The following is a 24,857-nucleotide window of genomic DNA, read 5'->3' on the forward strand; positions in this document are numbered from 1 at the left end:
GCCTTTCTAAGCACTTGTGTAACAGTAATAAGATGCTGCATTGATATTAAACAGAATAATTGATTATATGATAAACCGCTGAACTGGTTATGACTGTGATTTTGATTAAATATTTAAAATAAGCTCCTGCCTGAAGCCTTTGGGCTGGTCACCTTTATTCCGTCCTCGCTCTGTGATCTCACCTGTTGAGCGTCTTTTAACCAGTAGGGTATCTTAGTCATGGGGAGCCTTGAATGGAATCAGGCTACAAGGCCTAGAATCTCAATGTGTGATTTATATATAAATAAATAAATATTATATATTGCCTTATGAAGTTAAAGCACACTGTACATGCGTTAAGGCTTGACCGATATATCAGCTGGCTGATAATAATATCGACCAATGTTGTTGATCGTGGATTTATTGATATCATCAAAAATATTGCCAATAATAGTATAAATAAATTAAATACCATGTTATTTGGAAATAACAAAAACTAGAAGATGCGTCAAAAATATATCAAAATATTTAGTTTTTTGGAGGTTTGTTGGATCCTGGAAAAGACAAAAACCATTTAAAAGCAATACTATTTAAATCTATGAATACAATAATCTGTATTAAGCAGTCATTGTTGAGCAGTATTGACGATATGCAGGATACGATCAGAACAAGCTTTCTAACGTAATATGACATCATTTATGACAATAATGAAAAATATCATCATTACTCAACCCTACTGGTGAAATTAAAGATTATTTTTACTAAAGGGCCAATATCCCACATTTTTCTTGCATTTTATTTTTTCTGTAAGGTCCACTTGTGAAATTTTTGTGGATTTATTTACCAAAAACAATCATAATTCATGTTCACATTACCATTTTCCAACCTCTGTACTTTTATACTGTACCTTTAATACTGAAATATGCAAATGAGCTCTGCTCTCATTCAAAAAGTTGTCCGGGTTTTATAACTTGTAACCTCTGTGAGAGTGGGCGGGGCTAAACTGCTATAGGCCGAACAGGCATCTGTATGTAAATGTTTTCTTTGTGACGACACAAAAACCACTTATTCAATTACAGGCTGTTTCTACAGCTTGGTGTCCATTTTAACTGTGTATTTAATACTTTAAACCTGTTTATTTCAAAAAGCAAGTAAAATTAGGTTTTGACAAAAGAGAAATTTCCACTTAAGACAGGCTGGCTCACCTTAAACACTCTCAAACTAAACTATACTGTAAATATTTTAACTGTTGCTTAATAAATTATGCAAAATAGCCAGCAACCACTTCCGTCACATCAGGATGAGCTCCTGTGGAAATGTTTAAATTTCATATTTATGAAACTGCCTGCACTTGTTCAAATATAAACCTGTAGTGGAAACGTTGTCCGCTTTAATAGGATTGCTCAACACCTTCATCTGCACTTGTACAGACATTTATGAAGCTTTGCTCCAGCAAGCATCAGCTGCCATAACACTTGCTTGATCAGCAGTGTTTATGGTGACTGACATTTGTTGGAAGAGGCCTTTGTTAATGTTTACAGAGGATGTCAGTTCTCATGAAGGGCTCGTGTAAGTGTCATGTAGCTTGTATTGTGAACTTCTCTATTTTTGGTGGTGACTTCTGATAATCAAATACAGCACCAGGGAAGTCAGTGTAGCCAGAACTAGAACAGTATCCAAGCTCAGAGGCTCACAGTCTGAATCAATAACCAACAATATTCGACTTCATTAACAGTGACTGCTCTGCAGTTCAGTTCACTCTGTGTGGTAATAACAGTGCTGAGTAACTCTGTGGATATGGGCCGTGCGGATGCTCACCCCTTCGCTCTTTTTGTCAGGGAAGATGCAGCTTTCTCCTCCAGCTGTGAAGTTGCAGTAAACCTTGAAGGAGTCTCGAGAGCAGCCCTGGTTTGGATCAATCCAGTATTCACCTAGGAAAAAAACGCAGAACACGGAAACTTTTGAACAATATTTTTATCACCCTTCACACCTACATTCCCATTTTTTTTTACAGAAAAGAGTTTGTCAGTTTGCATAATATCATGAGTTTATTTTCAAGGACCCCCCCCAGAATTTTGATTTTGAGACATTTTGAGACATAATTAGGGGGACCCAGTCCCCCCAGGACCCCCTGTCTTGTCCACACCCATGGTCAAACACTTGATTTTCTGAGTGAAAATAAGTTAACACATTCTCTACAGAGAACACACCTAAAATTTTTTTCTGATAATCTACTGCACAATTTCTGTTTATTTGCTGAATTTAACATACTGAAAAAAGCAAAAACATAAATATAAAATGTGCCATAACTTTTGCACAGGCCATATTTTACGTTTACGTTTTTATGTTAAACACCTTCATTACAATCATTAAATAAACTGAAATTGTGCATTAAAATGAGCAGAAGTGTTTTTACACTGTTTGACCAGGGGTGCCTGAATTTTTGCATCTGACTGTATATATGACAAAAAATATATATATATGTGTACAATTTAAAAGTTCATTAGGGTCGACTGAACGTTTTTGTCCTCCCTCAGCAGTGGCTGCTTGGCAACAACAGCATAATTTTTTCTTGGTGGAAGATTATTGTGCGCTACAGTGATTTTACCCCTTTCGCTTTGTGCCTAACAACACAACTTACTAGTTAAAATAGCAGTAATGCATGAACTCTAGTGATGTATTCCTTGTTTGGGAATAAAAACTGTCAAAGACGTTTTGGGCAAAGCCTGCTCTTCATATTAAAGAAGATACTTTGATGGGCAGGAAGTTGAAAGCTGAAGATAAATATACACAAAACACCTGCACACAGCTGTTTTATGCTAACAAAACCTTTTTCAAGTACCTTACTGTGACAATGAGACAGTAAGTGACAATGAGAACATTCAAATTTAAAAAGAAGAGAGGCGCAAAATCTGGCCCCCAAAACTGGACAGGCAGTGTACGTCCACCCACCATCAGGGAAGTCGGGGTGGCAGAGCTGCAGGTCTTTGCAGGTGCGGGCGGGGTTGCTCTGCGTGCCGAGCGGGTGCTTCATCTGCTCGATCTCCAGTTTGAGAGAGTTCAGAGAACCGAAGATCTCCTCCATGCCATCCTCGTAGTCCTTGTAGTTTCCATCAGCCGCATCGTCCATCAGCTGGCTGGCATCGATGTTCCTCTTTGCCCGCTTCGGGCTCGACTGGATCGGCAGTGGGTGGATGACATCACCTGGTGGGCCCTGCAAGGGCGTGGAGGTGGGAGTGGGTAAATTGCCCCAATCAGAATAAAGCAATTTATGTAAAACTCTATGAAAATGATGTAATCCCCTAATAGACGTGCTTATGTGATTCTGTACAGTATTATACATTCATTTATCAACACAAACAAAAGTGGGCAATGCAACATGGATATTTAATGCTGTTAATCAGGTTCTGGTAGAATGTGATACACATTATATCATCTTGTGTTCCCATAGCAACAAAACTTGCAAATATTCACAACAATTAAACAAATATTTTTTCCATATTCACAACTTTTTTATACCATTAAAAGCAGCTTGTTTCATTGTAGAAATAACTTCTACCATAAAAGTGTAAAACTTTCTATATCATAAAAAAACGTTTTACACCATAAAAGTAACTTTTACCAGTGTTTTTGATTAGTGAGTTGACAGAATTCTGTTATTTTATTATCTCGTCTTGGTGTCTGTAGCCCCACTTAGAAGCAGATATCTCACAGTGAGTGCTCCACATGTGAGGGGGGGTAGTTTTAATCAAAACAGCAAGGAAAAATCCACGACAGATGTCATATGAATAAAATATATTACAGTTATTAAAAGTTATTTTCTGCTGTATTTTGGTCAAAACGGAAATTTGTTCAGCTTCTATTTGTTCAGAATATATTATGGCATATTTAGGTTGGAAAGCTGGTCTGGTCTAATTTAGCTCAAAATTATTCAGCAAAACACAAAATACCCTACAGACACTCAGAAATTCAGGCCTGAAGATGGCTGCTATGTTTTTTTGTCTTTTTTTTGCATGTATGTGATACACTTTAGTCCAAGATAACAGTGTCAGTAACCCACGTAATCAAGTCTATTAGAGATACTGAAAAACTCCACACACTTTGAGGCGAGCGTGCAGTTAGCACCATGCTAATTGGGGTATAATTTTCCATCATTTAACTGCAGCTCCAGGGGAAACTAAGGAAGACATGTCTTGGATGATTAGCTACCACTGTGTTAAAGGGGAAACTGTAAATATCTGATTCCTATAATTAGATATTTTTATCATGCATGAATATTGAGAGATGTAATGTTGTAACAATCTCCCAGAAACACATGCGGCCAGTTGGTGGCTTGTTTTAGTGGCGGTGTGGGACTGACCGGTGGACCCGGAGGTCCAGGGATTCCAGACTCTCCCTTTGGTCCTGTCTGACCCTACAGAGCGAGAGAGAGAGAGAGAGAGAGAGAGAGAGAGATGGAGTTTGAACACTTGAGCTAATGAATCATACAGTTGTAATGTTAAATATTAATGTACAGTGTGTTTTATAACAGAGACAGAAAACTTACTGATGATCCTTTAGCTCCTTTAGGACCAGGAGGACCCTGTATAAGAGGAAACAGACAGGCCAGTTTAATGTCTGAATGTCAATTTCAGTAAATTAATTAATTAGTTAATTAGGTCATTGATAAAAGCGTACGGGTAATCCAGGTGGTCCAATGGGTCCCATGGGTCCGGAAGGGCCAGTAATACCCTGTAGAGACAGACCAAAAGAGGGGTACACTCTTTAAAATATGGTTCCTCAAGGGTTCCTTGCATGACAGACAACCTGTTTTATATGATTCCTTAAGGAATCTTTTGCAAAATGGTTCTACGCAGCACAAATAAAGTTATAGTAACGCCTTTCTGGTACCATATGGAACCCTTTTTGCTAAGAGTGGTCATTATTCTCTGACCTCATAATAGTTTGATTTAATTGTGATTCTTTCGGAAATGATTCGTCTCACAGTTCATCACGATTCAGTTCTTGATTCTTTTGATATGATTCAGAATAATTTCTTAAAAAAATACACTGAACTGTTTGTGCAAAGGTGGAACAGGCAATAAAAACAATACACCAAGCTTTTCTTTGGATGTTAACAAAGAACATTTCGGCCAAAAAAAGCATTTACCGTATTGAACATCTTAACAATCGATTAGATTTGTTCCAAAATCGACTGAATCACCACCTTTACATTGATACATCAGCACATTTTTACGCCCTGTATTTTATCGTACCGTGTCTCCTTTAGGTCCGGAAGATCCCTGGGGTCCGGGCAGGCCTCTGTCTCCCTTCTCTCCCTGCTCTCCAGGAGGTCCGATCAAACCAATCAAACCCGGGTGGCCCTGAGACACGCGATCAATACAGTCAATCGACAATCAATGCACACATCAATACACATATTGATTTACATTCAGCTCCGTTCAGGTAATCAACAATTATCTGTTTTAGCGCTGACAAATGTGTTTGTCCATAATCGGTGTTCACCTTTTCTCCTTTAACTCCAGAGTCCCCTTTTAGACCAGGCAGACCAGGAGGGCCCTGAGAGAGAGAGAGAGAGAAAGAGAGAGAGAGAGAGAGAGAGAGAGATAAGAGTCTGGGCACTCTCTGCAGCAGTAATGTAGTCATGTATGAAAAGGGGTGGAGTTTTTTCAGGGTACCATTGGTCCTGGGGGTCCATCGGGTCCTGGGGAACCAGGCAGACCTTGTTCTCCCTGAAAGAGAAACACAGCAGAACCCCAAATCAGCTCCCAGAGAGAGAAGAGTGAACTCACAGAGCTTTACACTCAATCTCTGCAGAGAACAGCAGCTTAAAGCCAGCTTTCAGTCTGTAACTCGTAAATGTGGGTGGCTTTTCCCTAAATTTGCAGGACTTTTTTCCATTAAATAATTTATTAAATAGAAAATATACACCACATTGTTCTACAATACCTGCAATACAATAGCACAACAAAAGACTTTTATTCTGCCTTGCTTTTTATGTTTAGTTTTCGCACAGTGGCAATATGTTTACGTGATCGGTGCATGTGGGACGTGTCACAACTCACCACTGGGCCGGGGATTCCTCTCAGTCCTTCAGAACCAGGCTTTCCAGGAGCGCCCTGGGGTCCAACTGGACCTGTTTTACCCGGAGGGCCCTCCAGACCGGACTCACCCTGAAATAGAGACACAGAGACTCAGGTTTTTGTGATTTGGTGACCCATGATGAGCCTCAGTGAATGCATTTCTACTGCCATTGTTTGTGAGCCTGGTAGCGTTGGGAGGTTATAAGGGTGATATTTAACCGTGTACAGCACCACCTGTTGCTTGTCCAACAAAGAGCATCAGTCAGTCAGTCAGTCAATCAGTGACTCTATATAGGTTGGTCTAGCAACAAGACAGCATGCAGATGCACATAGAAAAACAAACACGCTACACACAAGTCTCCAGTTCATACAAACACATAAACCCGCAGAGCCACATAAACAAATACACAAACAGATTTTCAATGCACGGTCGGGCTTCAAGTCAGAAACAGAACTGTGCCTGAGGTTTGGAGAGTGAGTCAGTGTTGGGTCTTTACCTTGGCTCCTTTCTCTCCCTGCCGTCCTTCGGGTCCCGCTGCTCCAGGAGGACCCTAAACAGAGAAACAGATGAAAGAGAGAGTGAGAGAGAATAACACCACTGGTGGTGTATCTATCCCAAGCATAAAAGACCAGAGTGTACAGAAACACAGCACAACTCACTCTCTTTCCTGGAGGGCCAGTTGGACCAGATTCACCAGTGGGTCCTGGAGAACCCTGCCACAAACAAATTACAATGAGTAAATAAAAAGCAACAGCATACACAATTCATAAACATTCACTGTAAAAGGTTGCTGTACAAACAGATGATTGACAGGCGAACTCACAGGCTGACCAGCTTCTCCGTCATCGCCCTTGTCACCAGGAGGCCCATCCAAGCCCTGCGAGAAGAAAATGAAATATTAATGCATTTATTTGTAGAGCACGTGTTGTGTAAATAGTAAATAAAAGCTAAATTAATACTGAAAATAAGAATCATGGTGCATAACAGGACTGTTACTGGCGTGTAATAACACATAAGGAGTTAATAACATTATAACAGGACTTACAGGCTGACCAGGCTCTCCAGGAGGACCAGGATCACCAGGGAAACCACTCGGACCCTGAAAAACAAATCAATACATTTCACTTGAGGATAGATGTACATATTAGCTTACACAGTAGTCTCACATTAGCTACTGAGTAATTTGTAGTACTGAATAATAAGTTTAATACTAGCAGCTTTGACAGTTAATTCAAACTATTACATGAAATAAACTGGGTAAAAGTCCAAAAATAAATAAATAAATAAATCTAAGGACGACTCACAGGGCTGCCTTTAGGACCATCATCACCAGGAGGGCCTTTAGGACCTGGGGGACCAGCAGAACCTGCAGGACCGGCTTCTCCCTTCTCTCCTCGCTCTCCTCTCGGACCCTAACATGGACACACAAAATCATCATGACGATAATATCATAGTTGTATTACATACACAGAAAGTGAAGGCAACATTATAAAGTCTTGGTGATGGATCTCCGGGCTGTAGGTAAACTTTTTGAGCAGGTAGCGATTCTGACACAAATGAATTCATTTAATTAATTTATTAAAATAAACAGTAATATTAATCCCAACAGTACATACATACTGATGTATATTAATGTGTATATTTATTCTAACGTGTATGTATAAATATACACTTTGGAAGTCTCCTGAAATGCGCTGATACTGACATAATGCATTGAGTAAAATAACTTGTTCTTAAGAGCTGTTTTGTTTGGAAATTAAATAAATAAATGATGGTCACAGTACTGTATACAGCATCAGTGCCTTTCTGGCGTTTAAATCTTACTGTATTTTATCCACGTTGTATTTGTTTTTGTATAAGTATGTGTGGTGTCATACCGGAGGGCCGACGTCTCCCTGCAGTCCGGGCTCTCCTGGTTCTCCGGCGTCTCCCTGTAGACAGAGAGAAGGACAGCGGGGTCAGTAAATGCAGTGCTAGGCAGCATGTTTTTGTGTGGACAAAGCTAAGAGAGGAGAGTCCTGTCCATTCCTCTAGCTGAGGTGGATGAGGAGACATCAAGAGCTCATCTATCACACTGTGAGGGAAGGGGTCTATATATGCACTATGCTGACCCTTGCATGAACATCACCCCCCCCACATACACATTCTGACAGCCAAAGTCATCCCTGTTCACTGTCACAGCATCAGGAGAAGAGCAGCAGCCTTCGTAAAGCATGGATGTGATGTAGCTGTTATTCTGCTGTAAAGTTGCAGTAATTCAAACATGCTAATCGTAGTATGTATAGACTATATGCACATATGGACTGTACAGACTGTATAGACTATATGGACGTATGGACTGTACGGACTGTATGGACAGTATAGACTACATGGAGTGTACAGACTGTATTAACGGTATAGACTGCATGGACTGTAAAGACTGTATAGACCGTAAAGACTGTATGGACTGTACAGACTATGGATTATACAGACTGTATGGACGGTACAGACTGTATAGATGTATGGACTTTACAGACTGTATAGACAGTACAGGCTCTATGGACTATACAGACTGTATGGACTGTATAGACATATAGACTGTAAAGACTGTATGGACTGCACAGACTGTATAGACAGTACAGGCTCTATTGACTATACAGATTGTATGGACTATACAGACTGTATGGACTGTATAGACATATAGACTATAAAGACTGTATGGACTGTACAGACTGTATGGACAGTACAGGCTCTACTGACTATACAGACTGTATGGACTATACAGACTGTATGGACTGTATAGACATATAGACTGTACAGACTGTATGGACTGTACAGACTGTATAGACTGAGCAGTGATGTATGTTTTGAAACTTTAAAAATGTTTACATCCTGTATTAAACTCTTATTTAGAAATTGCGTGAGATACGTTTTCCCGTGATATGGGCTCTTTAACGCTCTGCTTACGCTTACATAAAGAGCACCCACGCGGCTCACTGTCACAGCTGTCAATCAAAGCATCCTCCACTGAGACCAGCCACCTGCTAACATCAAGTAGACTGTGGCAGAAAAGCCTGCTCTCTTCCTCCCTCTCTCTCTCTCTCTCTCTCTCTCTTTCTAACAACTCACTTTCTCTCTCACTTCCTCACGTACTCTCTCTCTTCCCTTTCCCTCTTCTAACTTCTTCCTCTTCTCTGACCTGCTGAGTTTTTATAGACTAAAGAGGAGAGCCGTGTCTCCATCAGCGCACAGACCGAACTGATAGCCAGAACACAAACCCACTCACAGCTGCTGTTTACCTACAGAGAGAGAGAGAGAGAATCGTATAGAGAGAGACAGAGATGTAGAATGAGAGGGAGACAGTGAGAGACATTTTCAAAAATTGCCAATTAGCTTTCATATATAAGCCTGAATGGAGGAGGATCATTTGTTACTAACCAGGCGAACTAGCAGAGAATGGCGCTGCATTAATGACAGTGAACATCATCACTAATTCCACTAATAAACAGCTGCAGGTACTGGGGAGCATCACTGCACACGGAGAGAATGATAAACGTCCTCATTATCATCATCATCACTGCTTATCTGAGAGAAACTGGCTGGCTGCTGACACTGTGCTTCCTGGCTCCGCTGTGTGTGTGTGTGTGTGTGAGTGAGATGAAGGGGAGATGTATTTGTAGGAGTGCTCTGAGGGAGAGAGCGAAACTGACTCTGCGCTCACTGAGACAGAGCGACTGTTAAATCTCTGCATCAAATATTAACATCAGCCAAAGAGACAGAACAGAACTAAAGCTCTGCTGATCCTGCGCGTCTGAGGCTCTGTTCACACACAGCGAACGCACCATCGACTGTGATCCTACGCCCTCACACGACAACACAACACAATCCACAGGCTTGATTTTACTAGACATACATGTAATTGCAATAGTTCGAATTCAAATTGTGATTATTTTCAAATTCAGTGCTCATCAAAGCTCTTCTTTGTACTATATATGTATATATCGCTGTTTTCGAAAGAAAACCTTGTATCTTGTTGTTTTTCAGTTTTTGACAATAACTTGGAAAGACATCTGTTTCCACTGACTTACATTAAAAATCACATCAAAAGTAAAGTAGGTTTTTTCCTTCTCTTCGAAAGTGATCTTTTTTAGATATGAGGTCTTACTTCGACAGCAGCGATACATACGTACACACATTTGAAACGAATTAATTTATTTAGACAAATTTATATATTTATATACATAGTGTACACACACACACACACACACACACACACACACATACATATATTCTATATCGCTTGTCAGAAGAAAACCTTGACAACAGCGATATATACAGTTCAGTGGTCGTCTTCTTCAAACATATATGTAATACACATATAAAATACAGTATTGATATTTATTGTATGTGCCCACTCCTGACAATATATATTAAGGAAAAATCAAAAACTCTTGAAAGTGATTTCTAATCCCAGTGGTTTTATGTGGTCAGTGCCCCACAGGACCACTTTGCTAGAGTGGAGCTGGGAAATATTCTCTTTCCATGTATCACTTCCTGCAAGGTTGTCTTTTTTCACTTTTCAGCCCTTCAACAGTATTTCACTTGAAACTGTTAAATAATAAATAATAAATAAATTGCCCAATTACTTAAATATCCAGCTAAGGGAGACAAACAAGCCCAATCCAGCGAGCGTTTTGATCTGCGTATTTAATATGAAGGCTTAGAATACTTAAGACCATTAATAAAGACGGGCTTTTTCGCACAGTCGATGTCAAACTTCAAACCTTTGAAAGCGGTTTTCAAAGAAAATAAACAAGCGCGGAAAAAGATGAAGTGGGTGTCAAACTGCGGCTGATTGGTTTTTATTTTGAAGGTCACACAGAAACATTAGTGGTGGATTGTGAGTTCCGGAGCGTCTGACAGAACAACATCACGCCTCAGAGGAATGGCAGCCAAACACATTAGAAGATAAAAGCTTCGGAAAGTGTCGAGACAAACAAAGGCGTAGTGTGACGTTGTGTGTGACATACACTCACTGCAAACACTTTCTTTGATATGTCTACACTAATCAGTCCAGTCTAGAGTTAATTCACATGTAATATACCCAAGAAACAGTTTCATGCATTTTCTCTGAGCCAACGATTTGGGAAAAATTGCAATTTCTCAGAAAAGTTTTGCGACTGTGATACAAAAATGTGATTATTTTCTGTTTATATAAGCTTCAGTGGGCATCTTTACATAAAAATCTTAAGTAAATTATAGTGTGTTGCGCTGATCTGAGTGGATCAGTGACAGTGACACCCACATGATAGTGTGCATGGTGCTTTTACACATGTCGATGTCACTGCAAGACAGATGGTGGTCCACCAGGCAAAAATATGCAGCCAAAAGTAACTCTGTAATCAGAACCTGACCATCGGGGAAAGGCCAGAGGACAACTTACACAAACTGTGCATGGACTACAGTCCCTAACTGCACACCAGCAAGGTGTTTCTAGTAAATTGGCCACATGTAGTGGAGTTTACAAGTAGATTATGTATAAAAGTACAAAGCACCAATACTCTAGAGCACCAAACACTTGTGTACAGAAGTATTTCTACACTGTTACTCTCCATCTCTGCAATTGGAAACCCTGATTGGGCTACTGAAGTTGGCTCACTGAAGTTGGCTCAACTCACCTTCTCTCCCACTGATCCAGGGTTTCCAATGCCTCCTGGGGGACCCTGGGGTCCATCAGCACCTGGGGGTCCGGCAGGGCCTCTGGGACCAGGAGGACCAGGTGGACCCTGAGAGCAAAAGAGAGAAAGATTTTAATGGGCATGTTTACTATTGTACGCTATTAATGGTTACACAGTCAAAAAATGCAGGTGTCTTTTCTCACCATGTGACCGACGTCTCCAGTCTCTCCTTTCTCACCAGGGGGTCCAGGCAAGCCCTGTGTGACATCACAAATCATGCATCGCTCAGAACCAATGAGAGTTAGCTGAATTAAAAACACTACTTAAAGTTTAGAAAACTCTCATGAACTGTGATGTCATGGCATTCACCTGAAGGCCGACAGGTCCGGGTGGTCCGGGGAACCCTCGAGCTCCCTCATCTCCCTTCTGTCCAAACAAACCCTGCTGCCCTCTAGGACCAGGCTCTCCATCAGCTCCCTACCGAGGGAAAGACAGAGAGAGTGCCTCATTGTAAAATGCATCATTCCTAATTACCTCAACTTAAAACACATTATTCCAAAGAAGCTCATTCTAAAATGCATCATTCCAAAGTGCCTCAAACTAAAACTCATCTTTCCAAAGTGCCTTTTTCTAAAAGGCATTACTCTTGAGTTCATAATTCGAAAATACAACATTCCAAAGACCCTAATTCTCAAAAATAATTCATCTTGAAATCCATCATTCCAGAATGGTATACTCTAAAATGCATTATTCCAAAATGCCTCAAATCTAAAATCCAGTACTCCTGAGTGCTTCAATCTAAAACACATCATTCCAAAGTGCCTCAATTCTACAATCCATCATTCCTGAGTGCCTCATTCCAAACACATCAGTCTGAGGTGCCTCATTCCGAAATGCCCTCTAATGTGCTGCGGCGCTCCGGTGTGCTAACGCTTACTGTCATATTTCAAATTCTGTAAAAAATAAAAAAAATAAAATGTATGGTAACATAAATGGTCTGACATGAAAATACTCACAGCAGGACCAGGCTGACCAACGGGGCCTTGGGGACCAGTGGGGCCAGGAGGACCCTAAAAACAAGTCAGAGAAAGATGGAGGGAGGGAGGGGAGCGTGGGAGCATGATAAGAAAACAAAGCTGTTTAGTCAGTGCCTTTTATAACAAAGACTCGAGGGCATCCAGTAGAGCAACACATACATTTATATTCATATTCATAACTGCAATCCTAGTGAAACTGAGAAGTAAGCATCATCAGGGGAGTTGTGAAAAAAAAAACACATACAAACAAAAATAAACAGAAATAGAAATGTGAGTAAAATGAATAAATTGTGGGAGTGACTCACTTGCTCTCCTTTATCTCCTTTGCTTCCCTTCTGGCCAGGCTCGCCAATCTCACCCTGTGAAATAATGTTCAGATAATGTTAAAATAGCATTTACAGTACTGAAAATGTAAACAAACCCTGAACACGCTAACCTCTTCCTATAACACTAACAAGGAATGATTAGGGCTGCACTAATGCATATCATCTGACAATCATTTATTGCAACATTGGCCTTTGCAACACTGGTGTCAGAAGTGGGAATGAGTCTAATCGGTCATAAAATTAATATTTGGATATCCGTTTAAAGGAATGCTTTGGCCAAAATTAACATGCCTACTCGCCTCTGGTGATGCCGCAGTAGGAGAATGAGATTTTCTGGTTTAAAGACTAAAAAAACTCAGACCTGACCAGACTGCATGGAAGCCGAACATCTTAGCCATTTTGATTAGCCTCTACATCAGTGGTTACAAAAATCTACAAGAAATGCCACTGAAAGTGTTTTACTATTAAAACAAATACAGACAAACAGGCAAAACTGCTCTACATCAGTTGTTGCACTTGACTCGGAAAATAAGTCGACCTAAGAAGTTGTCCTCTTGGGTGATATCACGTTCTAGCTAAAGTTGGACATGAGTTAAATCAGGAATTTAGTCTGCTGTTCCTCACTCGGTGGGCAAGAGAGAGCAAACATGTGATTTGCTTAGTTTGCACTACATATTTTAATAGCACTGGATATGTACACAATACTGAGGCTTGTCTTAGCAGTCATGACGACACTGTCATGTTAAGGTGTTACTAGCTAAGTGTAATAAAATATACTCAGAAGTATTTAGACAGTGGTACCTCGCACTGTTAACCGAGTACTCGTATACCCCTAGTGCACACGTGGAGGGAGGACGACATATACAGTAAGAGATTCCCTGAGTCACTGTACTGACCACTGCTATTCTTCCTGTTTTCTGACTGTGCTTCCCAACAGGCACTGCACCTGTCGCACCTGACTCACAGTTCACACCCAGATCACTCTCACGCCTCCTTAACGTCGCCCCACACTCGAGTGCATATTTATGCATGCTACGTCCCACGCAGGCGCATGTGCAGGCACGCGTATGCACCCTCGGGAGCGCACGCGGGGACTGTAGTGCGCGTCAGCTGCTATAATCTCATCTCCTTGATGCATTCTCTTCAGCGCACAAGGGGCCCATTGAGATTCAGAGAGACAGACAGAAGATGGATGTTGGCTTTCATTCCCACTAATGTCAGGTATACTTTATCGCAGCTCTCTCTCTCTCTCTCTCTCTCTCTCTCTCTCTCTCCCTCTGAGAGGGCTGTTTATACAAATGCACACTTTACATCCACGCAGGTGAGGCCTGAGTCTCTCACACTCTCACATTCCACCTACGAGCTCTTATAGTCACGACCCTGTACACACTGCATGACTCTACATCACCTGCTGCCCTCTAAAATTAGCCAAGCGTCTCCACTAAACACTCGTCAACTTTATATGGATGAAACTCACTCCAGCTCTACAATGACCCACCGGTCATGTGATCCGATTGTAGAAGCTTCTAGCTGTTGTTTTAGATGAGAACTTCCACATTTACTGACCTCAGTGGATTACAGACTAATCGAGAAGCACTGACATTAATAACATTTTGTGAGTTCAGACTGTGCCTTCAACATGGCGGTGGCAGTATGAGGGAAGATTGATTGAGGGAGGGGAGGGATCTCTGAGAACTTGGGCTGGAGTTCTGGGCAGCTTCTGCCTGTAGCTAGAAGGCCAGACCCCCCTTATAGCTGTAGTAGGACTGATGTAGGACTGAGGAACAGGGACGAGACAGGGTGGCGGTGGGGATTACAAACAATTTGCCACGGGAACGGAAAGCGAGGGTGTAAATTTACAGGGCGTTAGATTGGAAGAAGGAGGGGTTTCAGCCATGCTCCTCCCCTCAAACCTATTTGTTATAACATAGTTACATGTATAGGGAAAGAACTTTAGACAGTCTAGATCGGCTCATAGATGCTAAGACTGACTACTTGCGTCCTCAAATTTACTACTGAATGAAATGAGTACTTTCTTGATGCTCTGTATTTATGTAAATTAGTAATTCAATTAATCATGACAGTATTAAATTTTGCACCCTAGTAAATAAATACTGCTAAATACCGGGGGCACCCAGTAATCTTGACCACCCACCCACTAATCCCTGTTCTTCTTCTTCACAACCCCAACTACAAGATCTTTTTTCCTCGGTTCTCTCTCGTTCTCCTATGTTTTACATATTCACTCTTCTCTTCTGCCTTTCCTTCTCTCCTCCTAAGATTTGACATCCTTTATTCCCTCCACTCCTCTAATATTCATCTATCGCTCTTCTTACATCGTCCGCAAAACCTTGAGCTCAGCTCATTTCTCTGAGCGCTGCAATCCTAAATGTAATGTGTTTTTTTACCTTATCTCCGTCTTCTCCTGGAGGTCCGACAGGGCCGGCAGGTCCAGGCAGGCCAACGGGACCCTGAATACCGTCTCTACCGGCAGGGCCTTGAGGTCCTTTTTCTCCCTGAGGAACGAGAAAGAGATGGAGAGGGAGGTGTGATGCAAGACAGGTACAGACGTTCAGACATCACTCCTCAAGTATTTGTTGTGTTTCTCCATCCTGCTTTTACTTTATTCTCTCTTTACTTTTAGAGCTTTAAGACCATTTTTAATCTGGCACTCTGTAGGCAGGTCTCTTTTTCCAGCCTAAAAGCTTTTAAGATGTAGTTGGAAGGCATTCCACCAAATGTTATAATTCCAAAGCATAATTCTGTCGTTGGGATGTAGACAAAGTGATTCTGACTGTTCTGATGTGAAACGCTCATTTCTGCTGGCTTGGATTTTCTTTACGGTGGTGGTGATGGGATGCAAAACCATCCGTCAACCCACAAGTGTCTCACTGACTTTTTATATGCAATGCTGATGATGTAAAACATCGGTGAATAATAAAAAAAAAGTCGTATCACTTTGAGACTGTTTTGCCTTACAATGCCCTTAAAAAATGTATTAATATATTTACCTTCTCAATACTATCATATTGGAACAATGAGTGTGTTTACATGCACTCAATAATCCGAACATAACCGGATTTCTGCAGTTTAGCTGATCATTCAAATGGTCGTGTAAACAGCACACTCTCAAAGTAAGGTTTAGAAATCAGATAAAGAGGCTGGATTTTAGCTCAGTAATCAGATTTCTCAGTGCATGTAAACTCTTACTCTGATTTCTTTTGGATTTCTCAGTCTGCACATGGTGGAAAACAGACGGCGGTACTGGAAATAAGCGATTCTTTAGATTATGTATGTTCATATTTTCAGGTAAAATGTTTTAAAAAAATGCCGCGGCATGAAGTTTGAGTTTTACATTACATTTACGTCTCGTCTGCTTCTGTGAGTTTATTGGCTGGTTGTAGAGCAGAAATCTGATTACTGTCTGGCTCATGTAGACCCAGAGTTTCCCCATTATCTGATTACTCGAGCGCATGTAGACACTTTGATCAGATTACTGACAAAACCTGATTTTCTGCAGTTATCTGATTATTCAGTGCATGTAAACGCACTCAACGTCTCAGGCAGTGAATTCATAACCATTTCATGTAATAACTTTTATTTTTGAGGTGGACGTCTGGTTCCTATCACAATTCTCACTGTGTAATGGAGCATTTCACACCAAACCACTAGCTTTGTTTGCATCTTAACCATTTAATTATGCAGAAATGTGAGAAATCAGTGGACGTTGAGAGCTTTGAGAGCTTTATTTGGACTTTGTTGGGTGGTAGTTGGTTTAGACTGAATTTGTCAAGCTGAATTCAGGTTTGGATTAAAATTTCAGGCTGGACTAAAGTTTAATTCAAACTGTACTCATGAAAGATGTGGGCAGTAGATTCTAGCTTGTGTTAAATGAAGTTTAATGAACAGTGTTTTGTCTAGTGGATGACATTTAATCAATATAACGCAAAAGCATCTCACTAAAAGCAGCAAGATGTTTTTGTATTGCATCCAAAGAATGCTTCAAGATGTTCAGGAGAGCACTGCAGCCAGCCAGACGATACAGGCCAATGAAAAAGAGCAGCAAATTAACAAGGAAATGTGCACTTGAATTTTACGTAGAACATCCTGTTTCTGATTGACTGCATAATTTAGTTAATGAATTTAATCAGGCACATGTGGAGCGGGGAAAGAACCAAACTGTGCAGTGTTGGGGAACCCCAGTGCCAAACGAAACAGAAAATGGGGCAGAACTCACCGGTCCACCTTTCTCTCCGGCTGGGCCTGGGGGTCCCTGAGGTCCTGGACGTCCTGGAAGACCGGTGGGGCCTGCGGGACCCGCTGGACCACGCTCACCGGGTGAACCCTGACGGAAAAGAAATAATCAATAACGTTACAAAAATGAAATAAGGCAAATCTAGACTTCATCGATTTGTTGAAAACTCGCACGTAGTTAAAACCTGCATGTCGGCTCAGTTTGATTGATCTAGATTAAAGTAATCAGCATTAATTCTCGGGAGCGGCAGCACCCTGAGGAAAGCTACTCAGCATGCTGAGAGCTTATTGAACGGGGCACATGTGCTGAGTGTGAAGCATCGATTACATAAGTCCGCTCATCCTTACTTTACGTCATTCGTTAAAAATCTAGTTATGGAGATATGGGCGAGAGAGGTAGAGAAACAGAAACAGTGAGTGAGAGACTGACAAACCTGTATGTGTATACTTACTGTAAGGCCCCAGGGTAGAGCAGAGGACAGAAAAGGAAACAGGAAAGAAGACAGTGAATAAAACAGAGGCTCCAGAGGCCGAGAAAGAGACAGAGAGAGAAAAGAACAAAAGTTTGTGTTCACTCACAGCAGGTCCAGGTGGGCCTGGTGGTCCTTCATTTCCTTTCAAACCTGGAGAGCCCTGTGAAAAGAAAATCCAGCTGAGTGAAACCGCTGAACTTCAGCCACAAGGAGCAGGAGGAGGAGCAGGTCAGTCACTAAAACAGCTGAACGCACTCGGACACGCATTCATATTCATTCAGTTTGTAAGTTCAAAGTTCAACGCAAAAATCTGTGCAGTGCCTTCATAACACATCATCATAAATATCCCAACCAGCTCAGCATCTGGACGAGGAAATAAAAATGTAAAAAATGAAAGGGAACAAACCTTTAATCGTTAGTGAAAAGTGAGTGAACCGGTTTTAGTGCTGAATCTGTATGTTTGGTGATGCGTCAGCTAATGTAAGTTATGTAAGTGTAATGCAAGTTTAATATGAGCGAAGCGAAGCTGATAATTGATGAGCGTGTGCATTTCTCGACGCTCTGACACTGACATAAAGAAATGAGTAAATGAGTTCCTACAAAAAAACTTTCATAAATAATGAAGTATGTTTTTTGTACAGGTTTATGCAACCACATTCACTTGGCAACTGCATGGATTAAGCAAACAGTGAAGAAGTAAATGTCCTTCACAGCATCCTGAAGACTTTCCAAAGCACTCACAAAAGCAAGAACTGACCTCTGGTAACTTGTGGTTATAGTTCTACTACATCATTCACCTGCTTGAGGAGACAGCTGGAACGGTCAGAAGTGCTATTTAGCTGTCTTTTTTGATCATTTTATGCCACTCAACTATTTTGTTAATTAAACTGTATTTTGATTTTCTGAAGGTTTATGTTGGCTGGAACAAGCCAACTTATAGCTGAACAATGTGGACTTTCCAAGCCCTCATCTCAGGCCAACGTCAGGCCAACATAGGCCCACCGTCTAACACTGGTTTCCAGCCAACACCAGGCCAATATAGGCCCACCGTCTAACACTGGTTACCAGCCCACATCAGGCCAACGTAGGCCTACCGGCTAACACTGGTTGCCAGCCCACATCAGGCCAACATAGGCCCATCGTCTAACATTGGCTGCCAGCCCACATTAGGCCAACGCCACTGGATATAGCCAATGTCAGGCCCATCGTCTACACTGGTTGCCAGCCAACGTCAGGTGGGCCATTCCATTACTTGTATTCCATTACAGCTCCAGCACCAAAACTGAAGAAGCAAATTTGTCTTGGCTGGTCATCTACATCCAGCCTAAGGGCAAAACTATGTGAATGTAACTTTTAGCTGAACTTTTCCTTCAAGGTCAATAAACAGTATAACTGCAGACTGGGATTGTGTCCACTAAGATGTGTAAGTGATGTTGGACAAGCTACTCACAACAGGGCCGGGCAATCCTCTCTCTCCAGGGAATCCTCGCAGGCCCTGAGGACCATCCTTACCAGCGGGGCCGGCGGGACCTGGATCTCCCTAAAAACAAAAACACACTCGATTGAGGCTGCGTGATTAATTAATCAACAGAATGAAATCAGTCAATTAAATAGCTTGATTAAGTTATTAAGTATGATGTCATACACTTTATGTGTGTGTGCGTGTGCATGTGTGTGTTTGTGTGTATATTCTTACCTTGGCTCCCTCTTTGCCAGCAGGTCCAGGCAGACCCTGCTCACCTGGTGGTCCGGGAGGTCCTGGGTGACCTCGCTCTCCCATTGGTCCAGTCTCACCTGTTGGTCCCTGAACAGCAAGAGATGCAGTGAGGAAAATGTAGTGTTAGAGAGCACTACCTGGATCGCAATGTGAAAAATGCACTGTGGGTAATGTAGTGCTAGCGAGATGATTGATCAGCATTGCCTCAATCTCTATATGAAAGATGCACTGTGTGTAATGTAGTATTAGAGAAATGATTGGTGAGCTCTGCTTGAATATCTGTGAGCAATGCATCATGGGTAATGTAGTATTAAAAAGATGACTGGTCAGCACTGACCGAATCTTAATGTGAAAAAAAGATGCATTGTGGGTTATGTAGTATTCAAGTGATGACTGGTCTGCACTGCTTGAATCTAAATATGAATGATGCATTGTGGGTAATGTAGTATTAAAGAGATGATTGAGCTACACTGCCTGAATGTAAATGTGAATGATGCATTGTGGGTTATGCAGTATTAAAGAGATGATTGGTCTGCACTGCTTGAATCTAAATGTAAATGGTGCATTGTGGGTAATGTAGTATTAAAGAGATGATTGGTCTGCACTGCTTGAATCTAAATGTGAATGATGCATTGTGGGTAATGTAATATTAAAGAGATGATTGGTTTGCACTGCCTGAATCTAAATGTGAATGATGTGTTCTGAGTAATGTAATATTGGAGAGATGATTGGTCAGCACTGCTAGAATGTCAATGTGAAAGGTGCACTGTGGGCAATGTAGTATTAGAGCAATGACTGTTCAGCACAACCAGAATCTCAGTGGCAGAATAGTGGTCTCAGTCCAGCTCTATCTCTCCAACATGCAATACTGACAAACACCATCTCGGATAAAGTTGCACTGAAAAAGGCAGTGCGCCAACATTCATAAAATATTCCCAACAATTTCCATATCCACAGCTTACATCTGCTAGTTGCTGGTACAGATGCTAATTACTGCTCTTTTCATTTCACACAGACTTACAATGTGAGTGTGCAATGAAATCAGCATTTAAAGACGCTATAAAGGTCTAAGGTTGTGGTGTGTGTGCGTTTCCTCACACCTGTGTGTGGGTGCCTCTTTGAACCGCTACCCACCTCCACATTAGCATAAAGAGCAGAGTCTGTTTGCTCATGAATAATTCATTAGCTGCTAAGCACTAACATCCAACATCATAAACAACGGCGTGTCAGGAGAAAGAATTCGACAAACAACCAAAACGCTGGTTCCTAAGGACAATTTTACAGGTCTAGTGACCTGTAATTGCCCCTAATGACCTCTAACGATTCATTACATGTTACAGAAACTCACCACTAACAAAGAGAGAGAGAATGTGAATTTGTGTAAAAGGTAGTAATATGGATAAAGCAAACAGGACGACATTGAAGCAGGCCAAGAACTTCAGTCAGAATGAATCTTAATGCACTTAAAATCAAAACAAATAAAATAAGCCTGTTAGAACCATATCAGCCCCCACAACCGCTAAAACAGAACCATGCTAAAGTTCTGCTGCTATCTAAGCTCAGTGGAGGATCATCCTAACAGAAACAGCATTCCAGGTAAACAGATTGAGCCTAGTCAAAGGATTTGCTTGTGATACAGCGGGTTTGTGGGTGCTCACCTGAGGGCCCAGAACACCTGGTGGTCCGGGAGGTCCAGTCTTGCCTTGGAAACCCTGAGGAGAGGACAAGAGCAACATTAATATGATCATATTGCTAGAGAAAAGAGCACTGCACAGGTACAAACAATGTAAATGTACGCTGAAAAGTCCTTCAGGTTAAATTATGTACCTTGAATGAGTTGTAAAGGTACCCTACACTCTGTTCCCCAAGAGAAAAGGGGCATATTGGTACATTTTCATGACTTATAATGGAAAAAATAAATAAAAGTTTTGGATTCGAGACGTTTTTTTTGGACTAAATGCGACTATATTCCCTTCCTAAAGGCACTAAAGATGTACCCTTAAGGTTACCACCCCTACCATGACAGTTAAGTACCTGTATGAACATGCGCCAATTTCATTTCACTGCTTAATGTACAGACATTCACTTCTAGGTAACTTTTTCGCTCACTGTTACAACAAAGCTAATTTCCACTAGCGTCCGTATAGGTTTTTCTATAATACATTAGCGCCAAGCTAACAGTCTGTGCTTTCACTTTCTCGCACCAGGTCAGGTCTAGACATGGGAATTTCAAGCTTGCAAGACATTCAGAACTTGTCTTGCAGTTTTGCAGCATGCTACAGTAAATGTTTCAACTTGAAGGGCAACTCCACCAAATTTTTAAAAGCATAATTCAATGGTAAAGATGAAAACAGAGCAGTTTGGTGTGAAATGGAGTCAGAACTGTACACAGTGGTGGTGACAGGAACCAGACGTCCACCTTTAAAAGCTCCCTTACATGAAATGGTTATGAACGTCTGAGACATTGTGTTATAATAGTTTAGAGAAGGTTTTGGCCTAAAATATAAATTTTAACATCTATGCATGGTGGAGGGGTACACACAGGCCTCTCTGAGGTGAAAAAGACCCCAAAAAATGTATTTTCACTAATGCACAATATTACATGTAAAAAAACAAGATGTGTAGGTTCACTGGTGGTTTTGGATGGTAAATAAATGTCTATATTTGTGTTGTAGTCATGGTGACCCCTGGTTCCTATCACCACCACTGTAAAGACATCTGAACCATTTCACACCAAACCACTCTGAATGAATGTTCACATCTCAAGAACTAAACAATGAAGAAATTTTGAAAAATTGGTGGAATTTCCCCTTTGTTATGCTATGCTTTTTGACACATGTGCTTGAGTGCAAGTTTTTAGGTGACGGTGAGCTGAACATGTTAGCTTGAGAGATCCTCACCGTCTCTCCTCTCTGGCCAGGGTGCCCGGGCAGTCCGTCTTTTCCTGGGGGTCCCTGAAAGAACGAGCGTGGGTGGAGGGATATTAGAGAGGATGATAAAGACAATGAATGGATGAAAGAACAGAGAGAAGTGGGAGGGGAGAAAACCCATTAAGGTGACGTCAGAGCTCCACATTTCTGGGCTCTGAGCAACTTCTAGTCATTTCGTTTTTATTTAAAATCCTTTCACTGATTTCACTCACGGGGGGCCCTTTCGGTCCTGGGAATCCAGTTGGTCCCTGAGGTCCAGTCAGACCCTGCAGTGCACAGACATGGACACACGCTCATTATACCTTATCAATCATTGATTAGAAATAAACATTAAGAGATGATCAGAATCTCAGTGGTCCGTACCCGTTCGCCAGGAGGTCCTGGGGGTCCATCGCTTCCTGAGTTGCCCTATGGGGAGGAAAGATCAAGAAAGAGGTAAAAAAAAAAAAAGAGAGAGATTTAAACTCGTTTTGGAGATCTATGCACACGTCTCACATTTAGCACAGTCATGGCATTAAAGGGAAAGTTCAGCAAAATATAAATTTTTCTTTCAAAAGTTAAAAACACTGTATAAGACAGATTTAACAAGATTTTTATGTGTGCAAAAATTTTGTATATACATTTTTCAGTAGAAATGGTCCTAAATTAGGCTACATGTACACAGTACCTGGACAAAAGTATTGGGACACCCATACATCACACCTACAGGAGCTTTTATGAATCCCATTCTAAATCCATAGGCATTAATATGGAGCTGGTCTTCTTTTGCAGCTCTAACAGCTTCCACTCATTATCGTTCCAAATTGTTGGTGATTAAATAAAACGCAGAATTTTTTATCCCTATAAATTTTTAAACATATCTTTGTTTATGCTTATGAATGCAAACTTTTTTTTGTGCATAATCTCAGCCATCAAACATGTCTTGGCTCATCTGGATGAATTTGATTTTTGGACGAACTTTCATTTTTATCATACAACAGAGAGTCGCTTACCTTTGGTCCTGCTTTCCCTGTGGGACCCCTCGGTCCTCTCTCTCCACGAGGCCCCTATAGAGAGAGAGAGAGAGAGAGAGAAAGACAGACAGGCAGAGATGGAGATACACAGACAAACCTGATTAGTACTTCTAATTCTTAACTGAATTTTGTCTTTTCGTGTATTTTCCATTTATATTTCTATATGTTGACGGTGATAATCTTACAGTAGGTCCACGCTGTCCTCGCGGGCCGGGCTTTCCTGCTGTTCCCTACAACATAGAGAGGGAGATAGAATGTCATAATAAAATAAGGGCTATAATAACAATAACAACCTTATTTATAGCAGCTTTCATACAATGAAATGGAGCTCGAAGTGCTTCGGGAAAGGACATAAAAACAAGCATAAAATAACAGCAAATAAGAAAACACTCAACAAGGAGGGAAATAAAAATGTAATAAAAAATGGACTAATAAACTAATAATAATAATAATAATAATAAAATGTGCAGAACAAGGGAGGTTTATTCATTCACATTCTTTGATAGACCCTGGAATAAATAATAATAACATTTCAGCAGACCTACTTGTGGCCACTCTTCCAGTAGAAGGGATATTTTTATTAACATAATCAAATTAAATAGTTCAGTTCAATATATCATTCAAATTTAAATAAAATACCTTAATATTGAGGCTGAACTGAGGGATTTACAAAACAGGCTGAAACTGCATTTTGTAATAGTGTTTGCAGCTTAGCTCCCATATACTGAATGGACTGAGGAGGGAATTTTAAGTAACTTTATCAGTGTTTACATACTACATGAAGCGCTCTTATTTAAAGAAAAGGGAGAAAAATGTGTTTTTTCCATAATAAGGGCCCTTTCAAAAAACATATTGGATGCTATATAGAGAAGTTTTTACATAACAACCCTAATAACAACAATAGGAACCAACAGAAACTCTGTTTGCTCAGTTTACATCACAAACGTGAATGTTAGTGGGTTCCGAATTTACACTATACTTTTCTTTCTTTTCTTTATCCCGGATTCAGCTGTGAAATCGGACACATGTCGGAGATAATTAGATTTAATTTCTGGGAATCCATATGGCTTTTATCCAGCGCAAGAGAAAATATCCTGATTAATTTGGAAGCAAAGACGAGCATTTGGAAAAGTAGTCTGAAGGAAAACAAACCGCTTCATGAATATTAATGAGGAGGGAGACAGGCGTACGCTAAGACTAACGCTGCGTGAGCGCGTGCGTGTTTAATGGCGCGAGGCGATAAGAAGCTTTGTCTAATAACGTTTATGTGCGGATTGTCTCTCTGATGGTGACAGACTATCTCTCTCAGTTCAAACATAATGAACTGGAATAAAACATTAGAGCAACGTGTGCCGATGTGTTGCTTCATCGCGCGTCTGATGAAAGG

The 24,857-nt window shown here is 41.0% G+C and overlaps 1 protein-coding gene across 3 annotated transcripts in view; it reads right to left on the reverse strand.

Annotated features, from left to right (window-relative positions):
• Positions 1-24,857, reverse strand: part of col5a1 (procollagen, type V, alpha 1) — a 138,986-nt gene that overhangs the window by 10,189 nt on the left and 103,940 nt on the right. For all 3 annotated transcript variants that reach the window (XM_036588764.1, XM_036588762.1, XM_036588761.1), the window contains exons 33-63: positions 23,656-23,700; positions 23,450-23,503; positions 22,821-22,865; positions 22,670-22,723; positions 22,428-22,481; positions 21,186-21,239; positions 19,507-19,614; positions 19,261-19,350; positions 17,917-17,970; positions 17,321-17,428; positions 15,492-15,599; positions 13,063-13,116; positions 12,737-12,790; positions 12,090-12,197; positions 11,924-11,977; positions 11,721-11,828; positions 7,941-7,994; positions 7,368-7,475; positions 7,109-7,162; positions 6,887-6,940; positions 6,723-6,776; positions 6,560-6,613; positions 6,045-6,152; positions 5,658-5,711; positions 5,485-5,538; positions 5,235-5,342; positions 4,657-4,710; positions 4,526-4,561; positions 4,340-4,393; positions 2,932-3,193; positions 1,798-1,910 (exon numbers count right to left, since the gene is read on the reverse strand). In XM_036588764.1, coding sequence (XP_036444657.1) covers positions 1,798-1,910; positions 2,932-3,193; positions 4,340-4,393; positions 4,526-4,561; positions 4,657-4,710; positions 5,235-5,342; positions 5,485-5,538; positions 5,658-5,711; positions 6,045-6,152; positions 6,560-6,613; positions 6,723-6,776; positions 6,887-6,940; positions 7,109-7,162; positions 7,368-7,475; positions 7,941-7,994; positions 11,721-11,828; positions 11,924-11,977; positions 12,090-12,197; positions 12,737-12,790; positions 13,063-13,116; positions 15,492-15,599; positions 17,321-17,428; positions 17,917-17,970; positions 19,261-19,350; positions 19,507-19,614; positions 21,186-21,239; positions 22,428-22,481; positions 22,670-22,723; positions 22,821-22,865; positions 23,450-23,503; positions 23,656-23,700 — 2,373 coding nt within the window. The remainder of the gene's footprint in view (positions 1-1,797; positions 1,911-2,931; positions 3,194-4,339; positions 4,394-4,525; positions 4,562-4,656; positions 4,711-5,234; positions 5,343-5,484; positions 5,539-5,657; positions 5,712-6,044; positions 6,153-6,559; positions 6,614-6,722; positions 6,777-6,886; positions 6,941-7,108; positions 7,163-7,367; positions 7,476-7,940; positions 7,995-11,720; positions 11,829-11,923; positions 11,978-12,089; positions 12,198-12,736; positions 12,791-13,062; positions 13,117-15,491; positions 15,600-17,320; positions 17,429-17,916; positions 17,971-19,260; positions 19,351-19,506; positions 19,615-21,185; positions 21,240-22,427; positions 22,482-22,669; positions 22,724-22,820; positions 22,866-23,449; positions 23,504-23,655; positions 23,701-24,857) is intronic.

This window comes from Colossoma macropomum, unplaced genomic scaffold (assembly GCF_904425465.1).
Source record: "Colossoma macropomum unplaced genomic scaffold, Colossoma_macropomum, whole genome shotgun sequence".
NCBI classification, from domain to species: domain Eukaryota; kingdom Metazoa; phylum Chordata; class Actinopteri; order Characiformes; family Serrasalmidae; genus Colossoma; species Colossoma macropomum.